Source organism: Buteo buteo, chromosome 3, assembly GCF_964188355.1.
Source record: "Buteo buteo chromosome 3, bButBut1.hap1.1, whole genome shotgun sequence".
Classification (NCBI taxonomy): domain Eukaryota; kingdom Metazoa; phylum Chordata; class Aves; order Accipitriformes; family Accipitridae; genus Buteo; species Buteo buteo.
Genome location: NC_134173.1, coordinates 34,515,131 through 34,540,848, shown reverse-complemented (window position 1 = coordinate 34,540,848; position 25,718 = coordinate 34,515,131). Strand labels below are relative to the sequence as shown.

At 39.0% G+C, this 25,718-nt stretch overlaps 1 protein-coding gene across 6 annotated transcripts in view; it reads left to right on the top strand.

Annotated features, from left to right (window-relative positions):
* The window catches only part of ST18 (ST18 C2H2C-type zinc finger transcription factor), a 170,914-nt gene that overhangs the window by 128,000 nt on the left and 17,196 nt on the right, over nt 1-25,718 (top strand). For 4 of the 6 annotated variants that reach the window (XM_075024312.1, XM_075024313.1, XM_075024315.1 and 1 more), the window contains 7 exons: nt 1,165-1,299; nt 3,088-3,178; nt 4,662-4,766; nt 6,151-6,356; nt 9,505-9,716; nt 18,274-18,519; nt 25,151-25,266. In XM_075024312.1, coding sequence (XP_074880413.1) covers nt 1,165-1,299; nt 3,088-3,178; nt 4,662-4,766; nt 6,151-6,356; nt 9,505-9,716; nt 18,274-18,519; nt 25,151-25,266 — 1,111 coding nt within the window. The remainder of the gene's footprint in view (nt 1-1,164; nt 1,300-3,087; nt 3,179-4,661; nt 4,767-6,150; nt 6,357-9,504; nt 9,717-18,273; nt 18,520-25,150; nt 25,267-25,718) is intronic. The other 2 variants (XM_075024318.1, XM_075024316.1) reach the window with 1 other exon arrangement.

The window sequence follows — 25,718 nt, the reverse complement described above, 5'->3', positions numbered from 1 at the left end:
CAGTCCACTATTGCAGCACCTCCCATTTGCAGTGATTCTTAAAAGCATGTGGTCTCCTGTTGATGCTCAGTCTATTTTCTTTCCTCCTTATTTCTTTTTTTTTTTTTTTTTTTTTTTACCTAAAACCTTTCCAGGAAGTTTAACCCTCAGCTGTCCCTGGTGATCCTGTCCCTAAGCACATCCTACCTCACAGTCCAACAAAATGAGCTTGAAGGAGGCTGCTCCCTGTGCTGGCTGCAGCTGTTTTCTCCCCCAGCACCGAATGCTGTTGGCAGCCAATCACAGATGGAGCTAAAACCATCCTCAGCAATTTATGCAGCCACTTCCTCCAGATTTCTCACAAGAGAATTTCTGGACCAGAATTCATTCCTTTCTCGCCCAGACTTTTGATCCTGCATTGGAAATCAAATAAAGGCTTTCTGACCAGTGCTTCTTGCACAATTCTAGGTGCTTGAAACAAAAATTGGGAATGCACTGCGGCCATTACAGAGTGGTAGCTGTGGGGCTGGGCTGAGACCTCGTCTTTGAAAGGGTATCGGCTGCTCCATGTTTTCACTGTCATTGTGGGCTGCTCCACAAAGCGGCATTGCCATGTGTACCAGAGGGAGCTGCTTGCCTTGCCTCTCAAATGTAAAGTGGCATGTATTCAGTTTCCTAACAAAGAACCTACAGCCTAGAGATCTGCGATATTTAAGGAATGGCTTCTGGTTGAAATGCTTTTTGTTTGTTTGTTTGTTTGTTTTACACCTCAGCTTTTATTTGGTTGTCCCAGCTTCCTGGAGTCTGACATTAACAGAGTAAAAGATTGTTTCTGCTTTTTTATTTATTCCTTTATAGATCTTGCTGTTGGCTGATGCTGCCAGTTTTCTGGCTTATTGGATTGTGGCTTCTGTCCTGTGTGAGGCTCTGAATGGAATAAATGACACTGCAATCCTAAAGCTATATAGTTTAGCACATAAATGGCATACTGGGAGGGGGGAGCCATAGTTTAAAGGGCACTGTGAAAACCTAAAGTAACGCTTAAATCGCATATGTCTCTGTTAAAACTTTGTGTAGAAATTACATCTGAAATACAAAATAGAGAGCATTACGCTACTAGGATCGCTCAGCTGGGTGCAGACGGGGGCTAAACCCAAACAAAATCCTTATCTGATTTCTCTGCAGATTCACCCAGGCCTGAAAAGAGAGAAACCAAATGTCCCATCCCAGGATGTGATGGCACAGGGCATGTGACTGGGCTGTACCCTCACCACCGCAGCCTCTCAGGCTGCCCACATAAAGTTAGAGTGCCACTAGAAAGTGAGTATCATCACCCTGCAGTCCAGAATAACAACTGGATCTGGCCTGGTATTGTGGGTAATGTGTGCTCATGCTGGAAAATAAAGCCACTTTTTCTGGGTGAGATTGCAGAAGGAGGCCGAGAGAGGAGCCATCGCACATTCTTTGCCCTCCAGCTCTTAGTCACAGGCCTACTTCCCACACTCGTGAAGCTCGAGCACTCCTTAGCAGTAGCATTACGAACAGCAGTAGGCTCCTCAGGTAACCTGGGAAGAATAAGGTCAGAGCCAAACTATCCCCACCCTGCCAGCAGACCTCCACACTGTAGTCCCATGAATCTTCAAGATCTTGCTTGCCCATGCCTTTGCTAAGTCATGCAGCACAGAAATCACCTGCTTGTTTCAGAGCTGCAACCTGATTTGCCGTAATCACACACCGAGGCTGCTGCCTTCCATTGCCAATAACTGAGAGGCCTGGGCATGCTTATTCAGAGATGTTTCCAGCATCCCCCTTACCACTGAGCTCAAAAAGGTTACTTCCATCAGTACCTCCCAGCGCTGGTCCACAGCACGTCCTTCTCATACAACTGTGTCATGCTAACCCTTTTATGCCCAGTCTAGCCTGAATTCCCTGCTTATTTCTGACTGTGCTGATCTGATTACATTGGGTTGTGTGTGTGTGTGTGTAATCCTGCAATGTGATGCAATGAAATGCTGCATAATAAGCCAAAATCTAATGTGAAACTATTTGTTTAAACAACCTAGTTATTCAGATTGTTTTTTTGTCGTGGCATGCATAACAACAAATTAAAAGGATACTTGCACTTTACCAACATCCTGTTCCTAACTGTAGCTCTCCCTTTTTTTTCAGTCTGGTACTAAACTGTATTTATGGAAACATCTGCTGAGTTAAGCAGGCTGCTGCTTTTGGAAGGCCTTAGCAACATTAACTTTCTAAAAAGTTAAAATTAACAAGTCCTTGTTAATTATCACACTTCCAATCAGATGTGTTCTGTCCTGCTGGGGGGGGGGGGGGGATTATTTGGTTCCTGAGAGAAGAAATCAGTTGACTTGAACCGTCAGCTTATTTGAAGCACTGTGCACCCAAAGGGGTAATGTAATAATGTAATATCATGAGGGTAGATGTACAAAGACATATTCTGTTTAACACATACATCTCAGTCTTAGTAAAGATCATCCACATCTAAGGGCATATGAAATGTACACACAAGAGGTAGTAACCACTGCTGAGAATGTAAGCTGCTGCTTGGCAGCATGACCAATTGGCCTAAAGTAGTTTCAGCACAGCTCAGGGTATCAGGGTTCAAAGGGGACATACTCAGATCAGACCATCTTACTCAGCTGCAAGGCATAAAAAGCCTTCCTGTACCTGAGAGCTTTCCCTCCCTGAGACAGCGAGGGACTGCAGCTATACGTAGCATGACTGGGTGGCTTGTGGCTCCTCTATCACCCCCCTTTTCTAGTCAGCTGTGCTAGTGGTGTATGAATCAGAGGGCAAAGGGCTCCATGATGTAACATCCTTGCTGACTTCTACCTTTGGTCTTTTAAAGTCCCTAGAAACAATTATGTTCATGTGAGAAGCAACACTACAGCAATATAGGGATAAACTGGTATATGCTTGAGGCACCAGCCATGCTGTGTTGTAGGTCCTTTGCTTCTCCTTTTCTTTTGTCATCAAAATGTGACAGAATTGAGAATCTGAGTCCAAAGATGAATTGTTCTTTTTTTTTAATATGCGTATTTTTAATTGATTCATGTTATCACCTTTTTTTTCCTTATTCCTGTTTAGTACTTGCCATGCATGAAAATGTTTTAAAGTGCCCCACCCCAGGATGCACTGGAAGAGGACATGTCAACAGCAATCGCAACACACACAGAAGGTAGGTCAGAAAAGTTCCTGTCCACTTGAAATCTAACATGTAACCTGGACTAAATTGATGGGCACATCTTGGAATTAGATGTTATGTGCTACACTGCAGAATGCTTATGAACTGCAAGGGTAGCCTAAATTATTTATAACCAAATAATTGTGTTTAATTTCATTACAAAAAAAATGGCTGCAACGCTGAGGATGGCAAATTCCACTAGTATTTTTCACAGATGAGATTTCAAACTACAATTTCATCATAGTCTTCACAGTGAAACATCATCATGTAAAAGGGGTAGGAATTAACAAATTTTTATTGCTACAACTGGAAAACCCAGTGGAAACCAAAGCCTCTTCATTTTGCACCACATACATGGTAGTCCTTGGCAGTAACTTCCCATCAAAGCATACTCCCTTTTAGCAAACCAGAAAATTTTAAGTGGAATATTTTAGAGTCCATGTAATACCTCAGGAATGTCATCTTCCCACTTGGAATACTCCTGTCTGTTTAACTTGCTGCCTGCAGGGAGAAAGTAAAATTGAGAAAAGCTTTCCAGACAGGCAGCTGGGGAATCACAGCTGGGCTGCAGGTAAGGCAGAGAGCTGATGTGCTCCCTCTCCAGCAAGCCACTGCTGTCGGCATGGTTCTTGTCAGTACTGCTTTCTGCTGGAAGCCAGCAAGCCAAAGTATTCCATTACAGTGCTTCTGGAAAAACATAATGTCTTACAGTCAAACTTGGGGCATAAAAATTTCAAAACCAACTTTCTTTGTTGAACTGAACTTTTGTGGGATATTCTTTTTTTGCTGCTGATTGATTGATTGATTATTGTATGAGTGTACCAAAATCAAGGATTATGATATATGTTACTATCTTTAATACAAAAAGTTAGTCTTTACTGGAGAGATTACAAGCTCCTCTACAAGAATATATAAGGAACCAGTAAATATTTTTCCATTGTGTTTCCTGTTTTAAATCCCCAGTCATCTTTGCAGCACATCAGCTGTATCATAAGCAATCCATGAATAGGATAAGAAAATGTGTTCTAATCTAATAAAGCAAAAAAAGAAAGCACAACTTGAAATGACAAAATGTGTTCTTTGCTAACAGTTGCTTACATACTGCTGGGGGTTTTTTTCCCAAATTCACTTTCCTTTTAATCAGCAGGAGGCTTATATGCATGGTTTAGCTGATAAAGTAAATGTCATTTGTCAAAAAATTTACTAGTGACTTGCCAACCACAAAACATCAAAGCTGAACTCCTACATGATTCAGTTTCCAGATATATCACCTCAAATACACAGGTTTCACAGTTTTGCATTAAGGATTGAAAAACAGATGAATCTGGGCTATAATAGCAGCAGCAGCTCCCATAGATGCACAGGGCGCCAGAGACGTTTGAAGTCATTGGGTCCCGCAGCACACATTTCCTTTACTTAAGATTTCATTTTAACATTTTTTTTTCTTGTTTCTTTTCTTCACCTTGCTTTTAAACAGTCTTTCTGGTTGCCCAATTGCTGCAGCTGAGAAGTTGGCCATGTCCCAGGAAAAGAACCAGCTCGAGTCTCCAAAAGCTGGACAGTGCCATGACCAGACTCACAGGTAGGAGCCCTCACAAACTAGTTTCTCCAAAGTATTTCTACAAAAACTCTGTTGATCAGTCCTCAGATCTTTCCCCCATTTCAGATTTCAGCTACAGGGGTAACTCAGTTTTCCAAGATGAACCTCTGCAAAGATAACTTGACTGTATCTCAAAATTAACCAGCGGCTCTTGTGCATGTGGCTGACATTAAAGACAACAGATGTATCTTCTGAAAAACAATCGAATATATTCCACTAAATCTTACTTCAACACAAACAGCCTAATCAATGGTTCTCAAATGTCTTTCTCCTATAAACCAAATCTCTCTTGCTGAAATGATTAAAACAATTTTCAAGAACTGTTCCTTTGTTACAATATTTTGGCCGCTGAAACTTGATTAGCAATCTCTTTGACCTTATTGCACTTTTAGCAGCTCATTCCTTATATATTTTGTGATTCTTTTCAGAGGAGTCTTACAGTGATCCAGTAAGTAACATGTTACCTGAAAGGGTTGAGAAGTCTGCTCATTCTGTTTCCCCGCCATTGAATAATTCATATTTTGAGTTTCTTTATTTTAAGTTTATTGGTTTAATTAGTTTGATTTATTTTTTATACAATGGCATCAAAAAGGGGAAACATTTTTTATTGCAATTGTATTTTGTTTGAGAGTTAGATGGACCCCACAGACATGCATAATTTGCACATCATTGGCACCACGACCATTACAACCTATTATATTCAGGTCTATTTGGGGACACTTTAATTTGTGGATTATTGACATGATCAGCTCTAATGGTTCCTTCAGAGCCATTACAGAATATTATGTCCATGTGTCTGCCAACGGCACGTGCCTTAACTCTACATATGAAAAGTCCTTAGGAAATTACTAAAGACAAGTAGTTACTGAACAGTAACTAAATGGAATAACACACCATAAATCATTTGTTCCTCCCAAATAACAGAAGCAATTATTTTGTATCATCTTATATTATATTTATACCATACCCATTCACAGTAAAGTAAGAACAATAGTGATCCATAAAACTACAAGTCCTTTGACTAGCAAAAATCCAGACAATTTTTAGAAATAAAGGAAGCACCATGCTGCAGTGGTAATCTAGAGGTAAGTCGGTACCTTTCTGGTAAATAGCCCACACCGTTACTAGAGAATACTACATTTTTTATGTCCTCAGCTTTGAACTTTTATGAAGTCAAAGTACTCTGACTACGAGGTCAGCCACCATATTTATGTCATTTATTTCTTGTATACACCTACCAGTAAGTTTTACGTGTGATAACAGCACGCACTCTGATACTGAGATGCAACTGTATCCTATTTTTCAAGGAAAAGTTATTTAAAGATATTCTTGTCTTTCTCATTCATTCTTTTCCTCCTGTCTGCAGGACAAATTTAGGGAAGCAGCCTGAGGTATTTCAATACAATTACAGAACTTCACAGCCAGTCACCTCCTCCAGAACCACCCTGGCAAAAGAACAGGAGAAGTTTGGGAAAGTACCATTTGATTATGCCAGCTTTGATGCACAAGTCTTTGGCAAACGCACAACAGCACCTGTGGCACAAGGACGAAAAACACCCCAGTTCCTTGAATGTAAGCTTGAAATTCCATTATCTCTTGGAAAAATGGGCAAAATGTCAATGACTTTTTTTTTTCCTTTTTGCTTGTTCTGCTTTCAAACTTTGAGAACTCAAAAAAATCTCTGTAGGAAACATCTTTAACCACTTGTGGCCAGAATGCTAAATATAAGCACTAGTTTTTTAAATATAGAATGCTAATATGCTAAATATCATCACTATAAGGTTTACTTTTTTGATGTTGTTTTGAAAGCAATTATCAGGTGAAGAGAAGAGTAAAAAGGAATGTTTTATATCTTATCTGTTACCTTCTTCCTTGGCTAAATTGTGATATCTTTATGTGACAGGATGCTGTCACAAGAAGTCCCATGGAACATGTCTGCACAAGACATAATTGAATTGTGGTACAAAGAAATCCAAGTTAGGCTTTAAAGGCATTTCAGATGCATTTTAGAATCATCCATACAGGTATTATTTGTCCTAGATGACCATGTGCCTCAGCTGTATTACTTTCAGGCCTGGATTGAATTAGTTTTGATATCTCATATATCTGTACTACATCATACTTTTAGTGCAGACATATGAAATGCATCAAATTGTTATCAAGATTATTCTGCTTACATCACTTACAGTTTTGCTGAGGTACTACTCTGTACAAATGAGGTACCAGAGGGCAAACACCGATTATTTATTGCAGATGCTCTTCACAATTTGCATGGGAAACTTCAGCAAGATTCTGTCATTGTATTGACCATTAAAAAATACTCTTTAGTTCAAAGAAACAAATTAGTCTGTTGCCATGAGGGAAATGGAAAAAAAGGGTTTTGCTGCACCATATTGGGTTCAGAAGAAAGTAGATCCAAAACAATGTGACACAAAGCTCTTTAGTTGGTGTTTCTTTTGTTCATGACAAAAGATTTAATAAAGGAAAACAAATTGCATCCCTTTTATCCCAACAAAGGTGAACATTCATAGTAAGGTGAACAGAAAAGCAGAAAATTTTACATATGTATATATACATATATAATTATTATAATATACTTCAAATACTATACAATATTATATATGGTTTATATATTTATAAAATTTGTATATTTATGTATGTATTTGTGTATGTGTCTGAGTACACACATACACACATATATAAGTTTGTAGATATCTATGTGTTTGTGTACATATAAAAATATCTTATTTAAAATTGCAAATGAAAAGTAGATATTTATCTGGCCTGGAAAATAGGCTTGTTCAAATGAAAGCAAATATGTGTATTGCCAGCTTCTTGGGTGGCAGATTTTCCAATTTTGTTTGTAAAATTGAATATTCCCTATTAGCTGTCTCTTTGCACAGATGTATGTCTATTTCACAGGTTCATTTCAAGGAAAAAATGATTGAAGTGTTTTTATACAAATGCAAATGCATACATATGCAATTTATGTATAAAGTATATCAGGGCTGAAGTTTACAGCCTGTTGTTCTTGCAAAGATTGCAGTGTGCAGCTATTATTTTAATGGAAAGGTGAAAGTAAAAGAGCAGGTGAGTGCTTTAACTATGCAGATATACAAAAGTTGTCAATAAGAAGCTGATGATGTAGTGACTGGTTCAGCATCCTATGTAAATATAGCTAGCCAAAAGCCCATCATTAGTGCTGTGTGGATTCTGCACATATAAACTTGATTTGTTAACAAAACATGCACCCTTCATAGCCTGCCTTTTTTTTTTTTCTTTTAGGGTGGGTAATGGAAAATGCACTTTTTTGCTCTTTAAATAGAATTTGAAGTTAGTTGTAGTAACTGCTAAAAATGTAGACCCTTGTGCTTGTGCTACAGTTTTACAGCAGGGTAGATGAATCCTTTTTCATTTGCACTGGAGAAAGGGAGAACTGAATCAGGAGGCTTTTATGTATTGCTCTACTGAGATGCACCCAGTACATAGAAAAACCAAATATGGCATTCAGCTACAGTCAGTGCATGCAAACAAGCATTTCTCTTAGAGCATCCCAAGTTTGAGGAAAGATGAGTTCTTCAATGTCTTGTGTAGGTCTTAGCATTAAAATGCACTCAGCCAAAGCTCTACATCCAAAGGGATCCAGAGCCTTGGGGCTCAGATCTTTATGGAGTGAGCAGATGGCCATATGAAGAAATGTTCTTGGTGTATCTGGGTGTAGGCTGAGAAATTGGATTTTGCTTAGTTTATCTTGGTAGGACACTGTGAGAGCTACAGATAAAAGAAGTGATTATTGCTTCCTAAGAGCTGAAATCAGTGCTGTGTTTTTCCTGCAACAGTTAATGACATCTCAAGCTCCCAAAGCCAAAACAGAGAGCAGAGTTCTTTCTATCTAAGAGTAAGCGCTGCTGATGGAGCAGAAAACAAAGAACCACACACACCATTTTTGTCTGTGAAAGTGCTTTTCTGTTCACCTGTTAGTTTTTCATTCTCAACTGACCTCTTTGTGCCTAATAAATCTGTGTATTATTCCGATGATAGCCAACATAAGCCAGTGAGCCAAAATCAGTTTTATTCTGAATGTTCATTGTAATTTTTTTTTTTAATTGATTAAAGGGTAGACTTAAATTTATAAAAATGTCCACAAAATTGGGACTAAGTATTCCTTACAGGTAATGTTCTTATCTGATTATTCTGGTTCATTCAAGAGTCTGGTCTTGTTCTCCTTACTCACATAAGCAAAGCTGCTTAAGTAACAGACTTACTCATCTAAGTAGGGTAAGCAGTGTTGTTTTAGCTAAGACTGGACAAGTCACTGTTGGTTTTTTACACAATAGAGCACCAAGAAGAAGCCTTTATAAGGATACATTTACAATTGCATTTGCCCACCAGTTTTGTCAGGTCACAACAGACAACACAGTTAATGCTTGTTCAGTCTTTCCTTGGACATCATTGCTTTTAATGCTAAAGTAAAGAATGAGTAAAATCTGAGTAAAAGTCTCAGATACTTTGTTGAAAGGTGTGTATTTGTCAGGTAAAAATTAAATTATTTTGTTTCTGAAGCCATTTTTACAGCAAACCCTTATGCCAATAGGAAATGGATTGTTTTAAATGTATGCTTTGAATATTTTAATGTATGAAACTGTAGTCTGAGAAACAAAACTATTTAATGGGAAAAAATCTCATACATGCAATTGCTAATCAAATCTCTCTTCAACAGCAAAGCATTTTTCAAATCCAGTGAAATTTTCTAATCGACTGCCTAGTGCTAGCGCCCACACACAGAGCCCTTGCCATGCCAACTCTTATAGCTACGGTCAATGTAGTGAAGACACCCACATAGCAGCAGCTGCTGCTATCCTGAACCTTTCCACCCGCTGCAGGGAAGCAGCAGAGATCCTCTCCAACAAACCACAGAGTCTGTCTGCCAAGGTAGGGTAGTCCAAGAACCTGGAGGGTGTGCTAGCTACTGAACTGTGCGAATAAACTGTCTTTCATGTTAGTGACTGCATTAAATCCCCAAAAAGGAGGCTTCTGTTTGCATGCTCTTTTGAAGAGAGGCAGAGGAAAAATCAGTAATGTAGTGACCAGTTCTGATAAAAATAAATAAATAGCAGGAATTATGTTGTTACTTCTTTTCATAATTGAGCCCTAAATACAAGGGGGGAGTTTTGTGGGAAGAAGAAAGAAGGTTCTTTGAAATCCAGCAACAATCTGTAGTGGATAATGAGCTAGATCTGTTTAAAGAGGGAATTTTCCTCCCTCTGAAACCTGCCATGAGCGATCATTTTGGAAGCTGATTTAAAAAAAAAATAAAAATCATGTGATTAATCAAGGTGATATTTTGCTAGCAATGGAACAGAACTACACCTATTGAGTTTGTTGTGTTTGGAGCTCATGACAGTTTGACAAGGTGCAGGGAGGGAAATAACAACTGACTTTGGTAAAATTCTCCTTTCTGCTGGCAAGAGAGGAGAATCAGGCCCACAGCGTTTGGAGATAGATAATTTGGGCAAGTCTGTCATAATGGAAAGCTGCCTAATATCGTAGATGTTTGTGTGGCTTTCATGTTTTGGTTTCTGCTCTGCATTTCCTCATGGATCTTTATGATTTACAAATGGTACTGTGTGAGCTATAAGCCTTATTTTCTGTGCCATTACATAGTAGTATACTGCTGATGAAAATAGACAAGATTTTCTTCTGATGACCGTGGTTGTGGGAGCACTGTTGTTTATTATTTCTATTAAAGTCACACATGATCCACTGCAATGCAACTTTTGAAACCTCTGTGTAGATGAAAGGGTGCCATTACAAGAACTTGAGAAGAAATCACTGGGAAATGAAGAGAGGTGTATTTATCAAAACACAGGGTAGTAGGTGTGTTTCTGCTGTGGGACTCTGAGTCATGTTGTGTGCTCCAAAAGACAGATGACCTATTTCTCTGCAAGTCAGTGTCACTCTACCTTGTCTATTTTAGCACCAGGCTCAGTCTGGCTAGAGGTGGCTTCCACAGCTGTTGGTCTACAATTTTGTTGGGCCTTCATTCACCATCGCTAAGGGGTTAGCTATTATTCCTTGAGTGGAACCATTAATTTTATCACCAGTACAACACCTTGTTAGGTATTCCAAGCCTTGTGCCCTTGCACAGTGGTATCCCCTACTTTGCTGCCTTTTATTTCTATTTGTGAAGTCTTGGATCTTGGAACTGATGTTGGGAGATGCCACAGGGTAGACTTTTTAGAGTGTGTCCACATGCATCTCCTGTAACTCAGACTTTATGTCCCCCAAAGATTGCTCACAGAACCTTTCCCAGACGACAGATCCACCCCTGATATCTGCTGCAGAAAGCTCCTTCCACCGGTCTTTAATAGAGACTTCTTCCGGCAGGGAAATGGAAACTGATGCCAATGGCTGGATTAAATTGCTGCCACAGCCTTTGGCTGACCTCAGCAATAGACCTTCTTGCCAGAGAAGAGCAGTAAAGGGACCAGGCATAACCCAAAGATTTTCTCCTCCATACCTGCTTCACAGTTGCCAAATCATGGGGAACATTTGAATGGAAGTGAACATAATAGTAACGATATGGAGAGACACTTGGGGCACATAGCTTACTCCTTTTTCACAGCCAGGAATCCAGCCTAAAAGAAAATCACCTGCATACCTTGCTATCTGCCTGCCTTCACTTTTGCCAGACTTTCTGGAGGGCATACTGCTACAAAACATCTGACAGAAGAATCAGAATTAGCTTCTGGCCAGAACATAGGCAAGTAAGCCCCAAACAGATCTGATGGCCAAAACCACGCAAAACCCATTTTTATTTGGTTTTGGCTATTTATTACTTTTGTCATACAGGATTCAAACAAAAAATCATGGAAATAAATCGCCAGACTCTCTTCAATGAAGATGCTTTCCTATTTTAAAATATGAAGCAAACAATAAGGTCATTTTTAAAGAGACTACTATCTATTTATCAATGTATCTGAATTGTTTTGTGGCTAGTATTGGCTGCAAAGGTAAATATTTAACTGGTAGAATACCTTATAAATTTTTAGATGATAAAAAACATATCTTGAAACTTTATTAGTGTTTGGACTTAGATAATGTGGCATCAACAGGTGACTACAGAATTAATGATTTCCTTTTTCTACTCTTGATATCACACACATTCTCCAGGTCTGAAAATACCTGTGTGGGGTGGCTGTGTTCAGAGCCCCATAGTATCAGACCTCTCAGCCCTGCCCCTTGTCATGTTTCTTTGTTCCTTTGCCAAAGAAAACCTGATTAGCATCATCCATACTTTAGCAGATCAAAGCTCCTGACTTGTAAAGGTGTTTGCTCTTATATGAGCATCAGGCAGCCTCCCAGCAATCCAAGCCACTGCGACATTTGCAAATTGGAGGCAGTGTGGTGGTAAAGCAAAGACATGTGGGACTGCAGAGGTTTTCCTGGACTTGCAGGAAATCCTCTGCAAGTTACACAATTGTCAGAGCTGTAAAAATATTGCGCTTCTAAGTTGTAAAAGCAGAACTTGAACTTCAAACATTTCAAGCAAGTATCAATTTCTTGTAGTCACTCAAGGCATGTATATGTCACCTTCCTTAAACAGGTGGGGAAAACACCAGAACATTTTTTAGCACGTGTATTCCCAAAGTATTTTTTTTTTATTTCTGTCTCTCAAATTTTATTTCTTGACCTCCAGAGTGTTGTCAATTTTTTAGTAAGGGTTGGATGTTTTACCTTGAATATTCACTGCTTTTCTGAAAATATAGGTAACACTTGAATGCAAAAGTAAATGGTTTTTACAGCACAAATTTCATTAATTTAATGGATTTTCAAATATATATGTCACATTCTCTACATATCCGTTCAAAAGGGGGAGTCTAAGCCAAAAAAAGAAAGACAAAGGTAGCGAGGGTGGAGAAATCAGAACACACATTAACAGTACCATTGGTAAGCAAAACTTCCAAAGAGATCTAATGTACAAAGGTGATCTGCCAAATATCTCAAGGTTAAAAGTATGTATTTATAAATTAAGCAATTTAAAGAATAAATTTATTCTGAAATAATCACTAAAGTAGATCCTAACCTTTCTCTATGAATTACCTATCAGCTGCATACAAATTATTAAGATCATCAGATACCTTGATGACACTGTTTTTAAAAATAATTAATACCACATTCATGTTACATAGCCTGAGCCATTCAGCCTCCACCTGGAACTGTAGTGACCTGTTCCCCTGAATATAATCCTGATCAGCCAATTCTCATGCGGTCAGTACCCCAAACCAGTCTCCTGGTTGCCTTTGATTTGCAGTTTGTGTAGCTTCATTCAACTCCCATTGAAGTCAACAGAATGACTCCCCTAGAAGGCTTAGCCTGCAGTTTTTAGGACAGTGCAAGAGTCTACATCATCATAACATCCAGGGATCTTCCCTGTTTAAAGCCCTCACCACATTCACGTCTCACAGAGGTAGCTCTAAGCAATACAGTTTATCTGTATCCACATCACTACTGCTTGCCAAACATTTTGTTGACTGTTTTGGTGTTTTTCCCACCTGTTTAGACAAAATGGCATATGCGCACTATGCCTTGAAATAAAACAAAAAAATGACACTTGCTAAAAATGTTTAAAGTTCAAATTCTGTTTTTGAACAAAATTATGTCATCTCTCCATTCTTGGATATTGATGATGGTGATAATTACATCAATTATTTCAACAATGTAGTTAGTACTCAGCACGTTTCTCAGGCAGTCCTTTACTCCAAGTACCTTAAAGCCTAAATACAGGATGAAAAATCAGCCAAGAATATCACTAGGTACCATCCTGTTATACTGCTGTGCATATTGGTCTTTGAGTACATTCTTGGCTGGTTTTTTTTAATTTGTGAATTGCTCTGGGCTGAAATTGTGACTTCATTTTTTGTCTCAGATGTTACTGGGCAGTTACAAGTTTTCTTATTTTGACCCAAATTAGTATTTTAATTTGCTGCAGAAGAACTCAATTGCTTAAATTTAAGTCTGAAGAATTGAGGACCAGGCACATGTATTTTTATTGGCTGAGAATAGAAAAGATTATACTCTTTTGGATGGAGTTGCATTAAGAATAGTATTCATACACATGGCAAGATACTAGTCTCAGAGTTACTCCCAATTCAAGAACTGAGCTGCTTTTTTGAGTTTTCCAAACTAGACTGAACTGCTAGTGGGAATTCAAAATCATTGATAATGTTGTTTCTCTGGACTTAGTATTAAGTTGTACGGCTGATGCCAACGGAAGAATACATAAAACCCCTTATATGTAATGATACAATCTCCCTAAGGTCACAGGTTTGAAATAAGATTCATGCAGACACAATAATTCACTCTTTCTGATCCAGTGATGAGATAAAGCTTAACTTGTAATCATTACTGGAGACACACTGCAGAGTATTAAATGTTGTGAGTGATCAGATGGACCAAAAGCATATGAAAAAATGCAGGAGTAATTTATCACAAAAAACCAACATCCGTTAAAACAACATCCGTTGTTGTCCTAGCTGATGTAGTTCAGTTCTAAGGACAAGATTTAATAATGTACTAGAAAATATTCTGTAATATTGATGTCATAAAATAAAGGAGGCTGAAAAAGCTTAACTTTAAAGTACAAAGCACTTGAAGAGGATAGAGACCATATTTTTGTTTACATATTTATATCAGCCTTCATTTTAGATAGTTATTCATAGTAGAGTACTACTTGAACCTTATCTTTTCACTGAATAGATCCTGGAATAACGAAAATATGCTTCAGTCATTTTTTACTCATTTTTTTGTTCTGGAATTCTTTTTCCAGCTGCTTGCAAAATCTGTGGGGGTGATTACACTGTCACTGATGCGGGATTAGATAAGGAGTAACCTGAATTTAATTACCATGTGTATGGTCTCACCCTCATTGATTTTTTCTTCATTGCTTCAGTGGATTATTTCCTGGTTTACACCAGTGTAAATGTAAATGTAAATGTAAATAAGATCAAAATCAAGCTCCAATGGTTTACACAGCTGCAAACTAATATAAGTTAGGAAATAATAAGATACATTTTAATCTTTACTTTGCTTACATTTTCAAGGAAGAATCAGAACAGTTGACATTGTTTTGGTAGCTATTTTAAATATGTCATGATAAATGGATAAATATAGGCCTGTTCACACATGCACTAGAGTTGACAGTAATAAGATCTTGCCTTCACTGAGGAGAACACAGCCTTTACAAGTCTGAGCTAAGCATAGTAAGTGCCATTTTCTGTCAGCATGTCATAGCACTGCTCTAGCATTTTTTTGCCATTTGCCATTTTTGTCTTTTTAGTTCCATTTTAAAATTAATGTAAAAATAAACGTGGTAAAACAAGCAAAGGAGACATATTGAGAGGAGGGTGGGATGAGAGTAGGAATGAAAACTGGAGCAGTACCTCTGACTAGCCTCTCTTTTTGCTCTGCCATTTGGAGTTTGCTATGAAGGCAGCAAAGTGATAGCTCTTTTATACCATTCTGAATAAAAAGCCATGCTGTAAACGTGTGATCCATCCTGTGATGGGCAAAAGGGGATATTTTTTCCATGACTATATTTAATTGTTGTGTGCATCTGTGAGCTCACTTAAACCCCATCTGTACGCTACTTCACAAACACACAACCCAGCCTTCCCTGAGCAGAATTAGGTGCATGTTGGACAACTCAACTTCTACGTGAATTTCAGGGAACTGCTGAGGAAGGTTTAAATGTCCATGTTAGTAAATGATCTGCTTATCAGCCAGAGCTCCTTGTTGTGGCTAATGGTATCTGTTTCTCAGAGACAATACATTTCCTGATATTTTTCTACGTACAGTTTCATCGAGGAGGGGAGCTTGATTGATTTTATTCCTTTTTGTTGTTGCTGTTGCCTTCTGAGTAGTTGATATTTTGTCAGTGACAGAGAATCTGCACTATTTATGGGTTTTGCACTATAAAACTACTGCAGCCCAGTCACATGGCTTCCTTTCCTAAGCCATCTGTCACAGAGGTCTGGAATTTTATGTGAATGTTGGTTGTGCAGACTTAACCCAAGTTTTTTTATTATGAAAAATGTCAGCAACTACAATATTTAGCATTTTACTTTACATTGGTCATTAAACTTGATTACTGTAGCTCTGTTTCATTGCTATAGTTACATATCAACTATGAAGCCAAAAAACACTGGGGCGATCGTGGCAGAGCTATATTGTCAGATCCTGGAGTGTGCACTTGGCACTGATATAGTTAATATCTTGGATTTTTGTAACTAAGGTTTATTAATGCTGGTATAAAAATGTATTTGATATTATACAGATGGCATAAGATGTTGTGGTTACTAAGTTATTATCCAGGATAAGCTGCACTGTCAAATTCAGGGCTTAAAACTATCACAGGAGATTAAACTATTTACTAAAAAGGGGCAGAAAGATATAACCAAAGCGTCTTAGTATGAACATATTAGAAGTGTATTTACTTCCCATAAATATAATAAAACATCTCTCTCTTTAAGCTGTGTGATTGAAAATGAGAACTTTGCTATGCAGGAGAAGCAAACATAAGAGGCGCCTGAGTTTCTGAACCGGAGGCAAGCAGATGGCTTGGTAGTGGTTTGGTCTAGGTGGGCATCTGTCTTAGGCCCATGAATACAAAATGGAGTCAGACTGTCTGACTGAGGAGAGATTGCTGGGCCCTAAATTTTCATCTTCTACCAACATTTTCCTTCTGATTAAAAAGTTTTCATCAGACAAATTTTACCTTTAAATGAGTCACCACTGGCAGTGGTAGAAGATACGGCTGCATGAAGGAAGCTTGTGCCTGCAGTCCAACCAGGGTGGCTTTGTCACACTTTCAGCACAGGGGAAGAATGCCCTGTTTCACCACAACTGTTTTAAGACTCTCAAGCAAAGATAAGTTTCAATGGCCTATCTTTAACCATTAAATGGTTGACTAATCATTAACAATAGCTAATAGGAAGAAAGAAAAAGGGACCCTTTCTGCCAGTGTCTCATCTCTTCCTAAGGAAGAGGTCCAAGAAAGATGGAAAAACTTGCCCCTGGACATACCTGTCTCTTTTCCATTTACAACAGGATGTCTAGATGATTCACCTACACTATGGGTTTACTTTTATATTACTCAAGGTAGGAAGTCTCAATCTGGGTTTATACAACTGTCTCCTATAGTTATACAGCACCTAACATATCTAGCCCTAAATTTCCAAGTGGTATCTGAGCTTTGTGGTGATGCAAATACAAAATTGTAGTGATTACAATAACAGGAAGACATAGAGCAGTGTTAATTACAGCATTCTACATGCGTAGATGTCTTTGAATGTTTTCTACCTTATTCAGGCAACACACAGAACTAGATGACCAAGTGCTCCTCCAGAAGCCACCTCTTTTACCTCTTCCCCTACTTGACTTTAGTAATTGCTGTCAATAGCAAGGACTAGTCTTATACTCATCCCTATATACACAATATGTCAATATGCAGTGTTGCATATTGAGCATGAAGGGAAATTTTTTGTTGCTTCCATTAGTAAGTTGCACTTTCAGGAGCTTTTTGTCATTCCAAGAAGAGGAGTTTGTACTCTTTTTCTGTGGTCAGACAGGGCAAGGCAGAACAGTGAGCTTTCCTTCCCTCCTCCTTCTTCTTCTTCTTGTACAGCTGAGCAACACTTGCCCCTTCCTGTGAGCAGAAGCTGCTCTGAGAGCAGCCTGGAAAGAGAAGTTGGCTCTCTCCCCAAACTGTACACCCCCCTGCAGTCAGAGGCTGCTCTTTGTGTACTTCCCAGGTAGCAAAGGCTTTGGTAACTCATGCTGAAGGTCTCCATCAGGGACAACCTCCTAAAAGATCCTCCAGTGGCTCCCAGTCTAGTGGTCTCAGTGCAGACCTGCGCCTTAGTGGCCTAGTCAAAATATGATTAAGGCAATATGTTGAGTGATCTACAAAACCCTAGTGCAAATTTCTCCTACTGTGCTACTTTTAGGCATATTTCTTCCCCCCTCCTTCTCTCCCCCATGATGCAGATGTTGTAATATTTCTGGGGTGTGGGGGGAAGGGAGGATATGTAATAGTAATGCTGTTGATGACCTAAACAATGCATTAATGCTTTTAACTGTGAATTGGGGTCATAGTTCTCTGTAAGAGTGAAAAGATCAAGAAGATTTAAAGCTAAACTTTTTTTAAATAAAACTAGATTTAGAGTGTATAGGTTATGGTTTAGAGGCCTCTTATTTAAATTCTACTTACTATGTTTAAGCTGAGATGCAGGGATACTATTACTGAGGCTACTCTTAAGTCTGCCTAAGAGTTGGACATTAACTGATATAAATCGAAAAGCTGGGTTTAGATTCAGATAAATTTAAATAAAAGCGTGCATTTATATTTATCCTTTAAAAGCACCACATGGTTATGTTGCAGCCTCACCATGTCCATATCTAAACATGTCTGTTTCCTGTTGCATGTCAGGGAGCTGAGATAGAAGTGGATGAAAATGGCACTCTGGATTTGAGCATGAAAAAGAACCGAAGCCAAGACAAAGTTATGCCTCTCACTTCTTCCAGCACAGCACTTCCCACTCCTTCCTCTTCTCCTTTCAAAACAAGCAGCATCCTGGTAAATGCAGCCTTCTACCAGGCTCTTTGTGAACAGGAAGGCTGGGATACACCAATCAACTACAGCAAGACCCATGGAAGGAAAGAAGAAGAAAAAGAGGTAGTTTTTCACTTCCTGAGTGACTTTTTCCCTTGGATGAGTGGCTGTCTGATGGTCTTTGGGACAATTAGTCCAATGCAGTTTAAAGGGAATCCATTTCCACAGGTAGAGGTTTGTGAATGTTGAACTGGTTTTAATGCCCTCTCAGATGTGGCATAAAAAAAACACTACTCACTTTGAAAAATCTTGCTCTCAGAGCCTATTTGTAAATGCCTATAAGTCTCAGATAAGGAAATCAAAGGTCTCCACCACTAGAGACTGCTTTTTAAATTTTGTTCTCTCCTGGTTTCAACTGGGATAGAGTTGACTGTCTTCCTAGTAGCTGGTACAGTGCTATGTTTTGAGTTCAGTATGAGAAGAATGTTGATAACACACTGATGTTTTCAGTTGTTGCTCAGTAGTGTTTAGACTGAGTCAAGGATTTTTCAGCTTCTCATGCCCAGCCAGTGAGAAAGCTGGAGGGGCACCAGAAGCTGGCACAGGACACAGCCAGGGCACCTGACCCAAACTGGCCAACGGTGTATTCCATACCATGGGACGTCCCATCTAATATAGGAACTGGGGAGTGGGCACGGGGAATCGCCGCTCAGGGACTAGCTGGCTGTCAATCGGCAGGTGGTGAGCAATTGCCCTGCACATCATTTGTACATTCCAATCCTTTTATTATTGCTGTTGTCATTTTATTAGTGTTATCATTATCATTAGTAGTTTCTTCTTTTCTGTTCTATTAAACTGTTCTTATCTCAACCCACAGGTTTTGCTTCTTTACCCGATTTTCTCCCCCATCCCACTGGGTGGGGGGAGTGAGCGAGCTGCTGCGTGGTGCTTAGTTGCTGGCTGGGGTTAAACCACGACAGTCCCTAATGGCTCAGTCCTATAGCACATACACACAAATGACCTAGGGATCACCTGGGGGAAAAAAAAAAAAAAGAAACAAAAACCACCAACAACAAAAAAACAAAACAAAAAACACCAAAATCAAAGCAAGATACTTTTTCATGCTGAAACAAAAAGTAATTTTTCCACACCAACTCCTTAGGATTCTAACTAACTCATTATCTAAGCATTTAAACACATGCTTAGATTCTTGCCTGCAATAGTCTATCAGTGGAAAACTTTTTATTTTACGCTTAACGTACTTCAAGAAATCTCTGCCAGTGAGTCTTAGATCTCACAAGTGAGTCCAATAGTCCAGAAGTCAGTCTGAGAGCACAAATTCAGAAATATAAAATTGTTAGGAATTCCTGAAGGTTTTAGTTACAATAAGTAGCACACGAGGATATGTACATAATTTCCACCATTTGTGATATTTTTTATCCCATAAGGAAACAGCACAGAAAAACTAGAGAAGTTTATAGAGATGTCTTCCCTTTTCAACCTGTCCTGGGAATATAAGAGCCCAAACCAGAAAATGCAGTTGCAAGAACAAAGATGAGCAATTAAAATTTCAGCAAATATTTTTATTTAGTAACTTTCCCACTTTTATGGCTAATCTCCTAGACTGCCACTTCCAAGCTGATAATTGTCTTGATTTTGGTTTTGTTTCTGTTTTGTTCTTTCATGTCGGTTTATCCTATCTTGGCAAGATGGCAGCGTAGTGTCCTTTCTTTGTCTTTCTTTCCTATTCTTCTATTTTGTTGACAAGTTTGGTTTTATTTTTTCTCTTAAGCCTGGGTGTCAGAATATGGATTGCTTGCATTTTTCTTAAATCGGGAAGGGACCATCAGCACCTTTAAAGGCTAATTAGATAAAACCTTGATAATTAATATAGACAAGCCTGAGTGATGGCTTTCTGAAGCAGAATAAAAGATGTCCCAATTTGGAGTTTTTATTCAGCTTCAAATACATTTACTCCCTATTTGGTGTTATATATGGAATAATAGAAATTGAACATTATATTTATTAGGAAATTATCTTTTGTTCAAATATCAAAACTGGCTCTTCAAGAAGACACAGACAGAGGTAAATCTACTTAGGACTGACGTTAGGGGATCCAGGCCTCCAATTCCAAAAATACCTGGACATAAAAGATAATTCAGCCATGTGAAGAAAAAAAATCCGTCAGCACTGAGTAAAGACCTGTCATAATGAGACCACTGAGAGAGTTTGCACCGTGGTGGATCATTTCTTGGAGGCTGGGTTGTCTTGAAGAGCACTTTGGGGTCATCTCTGTGGGGCTGACGATGCTCCTTACCTCAGCAATGAGACCATGATCCCTGTATCAGGGTTTTGGAGTGGGTTTGACACGAGGCAGTAGGCTGAGGGCTCAGGCTCTTCCCCATTCCTGCCGCATAATGATCAAGCACATCCAGCTTCGAGAGAACCGCCTTGCTGCAGGGGATCAATCGGTGTCGCAGACTTGGCAGGGGGCCTGTCCTGCTGCTCCTCCTCCCTGCTGCCACCGCAGCTCAGCAACAGCTATGGCAGGAGCACCTCCGCGTCCCCCCCAGTCCCTGCTCCACTTTTGGAAGGCCGCGATGAGTGGCTGGCTATTTCCCTCTCCCTTACTGCCCCAGGGAGCTGGAAGCATCAGCAGACTACCCGACAGGACGTAAAGGTCTGTGCTCGGGCACTCTTGACCCTTGCACGCGGTGCTTTGCCACTGTGCAGTTTGTCCCTAACCAAGGATCTGTCCCCAGACCTCTGCTGTGAGCTTTTGCAATCCCAGAGAGCGTTGACACGTTCAGTGATCTCGGGGCCAGAGGCTCTGTTTTGTAACTCGAAGACTGGCAGTTATTCTCATGCAAAGAAAATGACTGATTATATCTATTTCTAATTCATTGTTATCTGGTTCATATGCACAACAGTTGCTTAATTTTGGTGGTAATTTCCAGAAAATATTGTCTCTCTCTCTCTCAGCGAAATAGCCTGTCCAGATGCCCCCTTAAAAAAAAAATATCTGAATTTGGAAAAAGCTCAAAATCTCTCCAAAAGGAAAGCGCTGAGAAATAACTAGAGCTGTCAGTTAGTTCAACTGTCAGTTCTCCAAAGATTTCAGGGCTTAAAAATGTTAAAAGTGCCAGATGCTATTATCTGTTATTCATGTTACCATTATGTTCTGGTCTTTGCTGAAATCAATATAAACTTCCATCTGTACATTAATGGAGTTTCATTGCTTGCTTGCTTTCTGTAGTGTGCATGCGTGAATACACACATGCTCTTTGCAGAAAATAGTGGTGTTTGGATTGATTGGGCTGGTTCTGATTTTCCTTTTAGTCTGGAATTCTTCAGAATTTTAATAGCATTCAGTTATAAATCCGTTCAAATGAGAAAGGAAAAATTATACATACGGTTGGACTTGATTAGCTATGATGATCATCACATAACAGACCAAAAAGTAGGAAGTGCTAAAGGTATTTTCCCAAAGGATTATCTCTCCATCTAAAGCTAAATCTCTGGAGAAGCACACGAGCCAAGGCACGATGCTCTATGCTCAGTCCTAAGTGCAGAGGACCAAAAAATATTTGGTCTTTAGGTCTGACCTACTTGTTTCAGACAGATGCAGCCGCTTTTGGGCCACATGTACTGATGTAAGGTCCTAGAAAGGCAGAGTTCTGGTATTCCTTTCCCTGCATTCCCTTTGCACTGTCTCCCTTTTGCAGCTTCTACCCACCTGAAGATTTCAAGCTGCTTGAATAATACCAAGTGTTCCACAGGGTGCTAAGACAATGCTGAAGAAATCACCTGTTTAAAGGTCTATATGTCTCCCTCATTCCTGGGAAATATACTGAGGGATGTTAACTAGGAAACAAACTGTGCTCCTACTTGGGTCCTTATTAGATTTTTTCTTTTTCAAAAGAGCAGTTACTATGAAATTATAGGTGTTCGTGTATGTATGTGTGTGTATAGCTATTAGTTTAAAAATATTACAAATCTTAATAAGGCAATTAAGGAAATTCACAGTTAAGACTTGAAAAAAATGAATTATTTCAAAGATAGAAAATAAAAATACTGCAATTCTAAAGCCTCTGGTATCAGCTATGCTGGTGGCTGTAGATGTACTCATGTCAACTTTCAACTTGTAATCTTATTTTTGCTAAATGATTCAGTGAAACATTGTTAAACGAAGTTGTAAACTGTAACACTGTAGTATTTTGTAAAGCCTCGATATACACAATTCTCGATCAGTCCTCTCTGTGCAGCAGGTATCAGACAGTGACATGATGAATAACTCACATACACAAGTTTCTGGTCCATCACCAGCAAAAGATCATGAGATATCTTTCATTTGAGATAAAGAACACAAGCTATATATATGAAAATATTAATAAACCCTGCAGCACGAACAGTTACAGATACTCTTGTTTGCTGCAGGTGCATCACACAGTTCAGGATCCTAGGGGGTTGCAGGGTGGGCTTTCTACCACCCTCCACTCCAGGTTCCTCTCAGCTGGACCTTTGACAAGAAGTGGAAGAGGCTGATGTGTGTCTGGTCTTGATGCATAGTTAGGACCCAGCCAAGGCATGCACTAATTTTTTAGAAAAAAAGCATTGGTTCAGTGATACAGATGTAGCCTATTGGAGTTAGCTGATGAGAAGAAACTGATAAGCCAGTCTTCTTCAACCTCCTTTGCATTAAATGGAAACCACTTCACCTGTGTTTTTTGAAGTTATTTTGACATTTGATGCAACAGAGGGTCACCATTTTATTGTTTCTTTTGGAAGCTTTTGATTTTACAGTGACTTACACTGGTGATCATCCCTGTAAGAGTTGCAGTCGTGTGTATAAAAGAAAGGCGGGTCAGAACTTATGGACAGAGAGAGTCAGGAACTCAAATCCCCATTCTGCAGATTGCAGTGGCAAAAAACACCCACATATGCCGCTGGAACGAAGATTTAACTCAATGATGGAAAACAGCCTTTGAGGTTTCTTGAATCTTGAACAAAGCTGGCATTCATTTTTCCACTTTTGGTTTTTATTATTTTAGTTTCCATGTTTGGAGGACTTTCAACTATTTATTATTTCTGTATTAACATTTTAACAATATTTATCATGTCTTTAATTTTCTCTATCACTCCTTATCTGAAGTTTTCCTTTAGAAGCCTGAAATATGTCAAGTTTTTTTTATTTAAAATAATTACTTGATAATTACTATGAAAGTGTTTAGAAAAACTGAATATATGTATTTTTGCCTTCTATATTTGTAGCAGATGAGCTTATTCCCAAACAAACTAACCCCACAAATGTGGTTGCAAAACCCGGTAGTAATTGATACAGCAAGAATATGGCATGGTTTCTATATGTATGTGTAGTGTGAGTTTCAGTAGGCAGTAGGTAGCCAGTACCAGAAAGCAGAAGGAAGTCATATTGAGGATCCAGTCTCCAAACAGGCAAAGATGAGCTGCCAGAATTGAGGACCATATGGAAGCTTTATCAGAAGAAACACCCCCGCAGAGCTTACAAGTCCCGTTAGGCAGAATCTCCATTTTCAGTCCAGATTCTCCTCAGCCCTCAGCTCTGTGTTAACAGCTCTGCAGACAGCCCTGTCCCTCTGTCCTGGCACGTTCATAAGCTTCACAAGCCCAGAGCATCTATGGCACCAGCCCCATGAGTTTAGCAGGATCTGGGAGCTTCTCCCCTCAACCACAGGCAGCAGTTTCTGCTCCTACAGAGACTAATCTCTGGGTGATACCTACTTGAGTATTGGAATGGAGTCCCCAAACCAACATCAAATCCCAGAAGGGATTAATAGAGATTTGATAATTCATGCTATGGGCTTTGGAGAATTCTTGAATGATACAATATCCACAGAGCATCCCTCCAGAAAGGAAATACTTACCCTTCATAAAAATAATAATAATTGAAGGCATTAATTTTCAAAGTATAAGTATAAACCAATCTATTTTGAAGTGATCAAAGAAGATTCTTCAGAAAACAAAAATGTAATTTCCTTCCAGGACTCCAGATTTCCAAAATGCCTTCCCAAGGGAGTGAATACTCATGGTCCATACCATCCATCAAACAGCACTGTAGCAGTGATGATTTTAATCTACAACTAGTAGAAATAAAGAACTACCCTTAGCAGCCTGCTACTAAGAAAATTTCAAAGCGGTTTTGTTCTTACGATTTTTAGTTTAACAAGACTCTGCTCTTTGGATGAGATAACAAATCATTCCATTCTACAGACCTAAAAAGCTTTGCATTTACATGTCTTTATGTGCAATAGGTTTTTTTAATTTATGATTGTACTTTTGAAATTCACAGTACAGTGGTACTCACTTCAACTGCATATAAAGCTCAGTGATGCAATTGCACAGAAAAAAACAAGAACAAACTTGCTGAAGTCTTGTTTGGCTCTATATATTCAACAACTTCTTTTATTTTCTCTGTGTATTTTTCTTTGTCCTTTACCACCATTTTATAAATCTAACCTAAATTTTCCCTATGTACAGCTTAAAACAGCATCCACCTTCAGAAATACTTTCACAAATATACAGTTCAATGTTTTTAAAAGTCTACCTATGAGATCCTGAAATAATTCTAAACTTTCATCTCTCTCCATCTTTTCTTAAGAATTTTTTTGTAATGTTTTCCAAGAGATTGTCCTCTTGCCACAGCAAGTTATTTGTTGAATATATGGGAGGCCTTGTAGAAAGAAACCTTTTGTCACATTCTCATCTAATATTTCAGAAAGATCCAGTGAGCTCTCCAGAAAACATGGAGGAAAAGAAGTATCCAGGAGATGTCTCTATACCAAGCCCTAAACCCAAGCTCCATTCAAGAGATCTCAAAAAGGAACTCATCACGTAAGTCACAAAAAATGCCACGTTTTCCTCTGCCCTGCTGAAAACTGACTATGCCGTTGTTCTGAGTGCTGGTTCGGAGTAGATTTACAGGAGCTGAGCAGGGCAACTTGCATGATAGTTCACTGTGGGTAGTTAGTTCCCTGTTGTGTCTATGCAACTGGGTAGACGTGAGGTCTGGAGCTGAAACAAGGCAGGGTAGGCCTGGGAATCCAGACAGATTCACGGCTAATGTTATACTGGGTATCACTCCTTATTCCTCAGATAGATAGGTAACAAATAGGCAACAGCTCCTTCTACAAAACACACAGTTTTGTAGTGTGTTACAGATTGGCTGTGCTAATGCTTACATAATTAAATAAACTTTATTCGGGCAATCTTTGTTATAGATCCACTGCTGAGAGTTTGTGGAGAAGTGCGGGAGATTTCTCAGATAGGAAACACGCAAAGTTCAT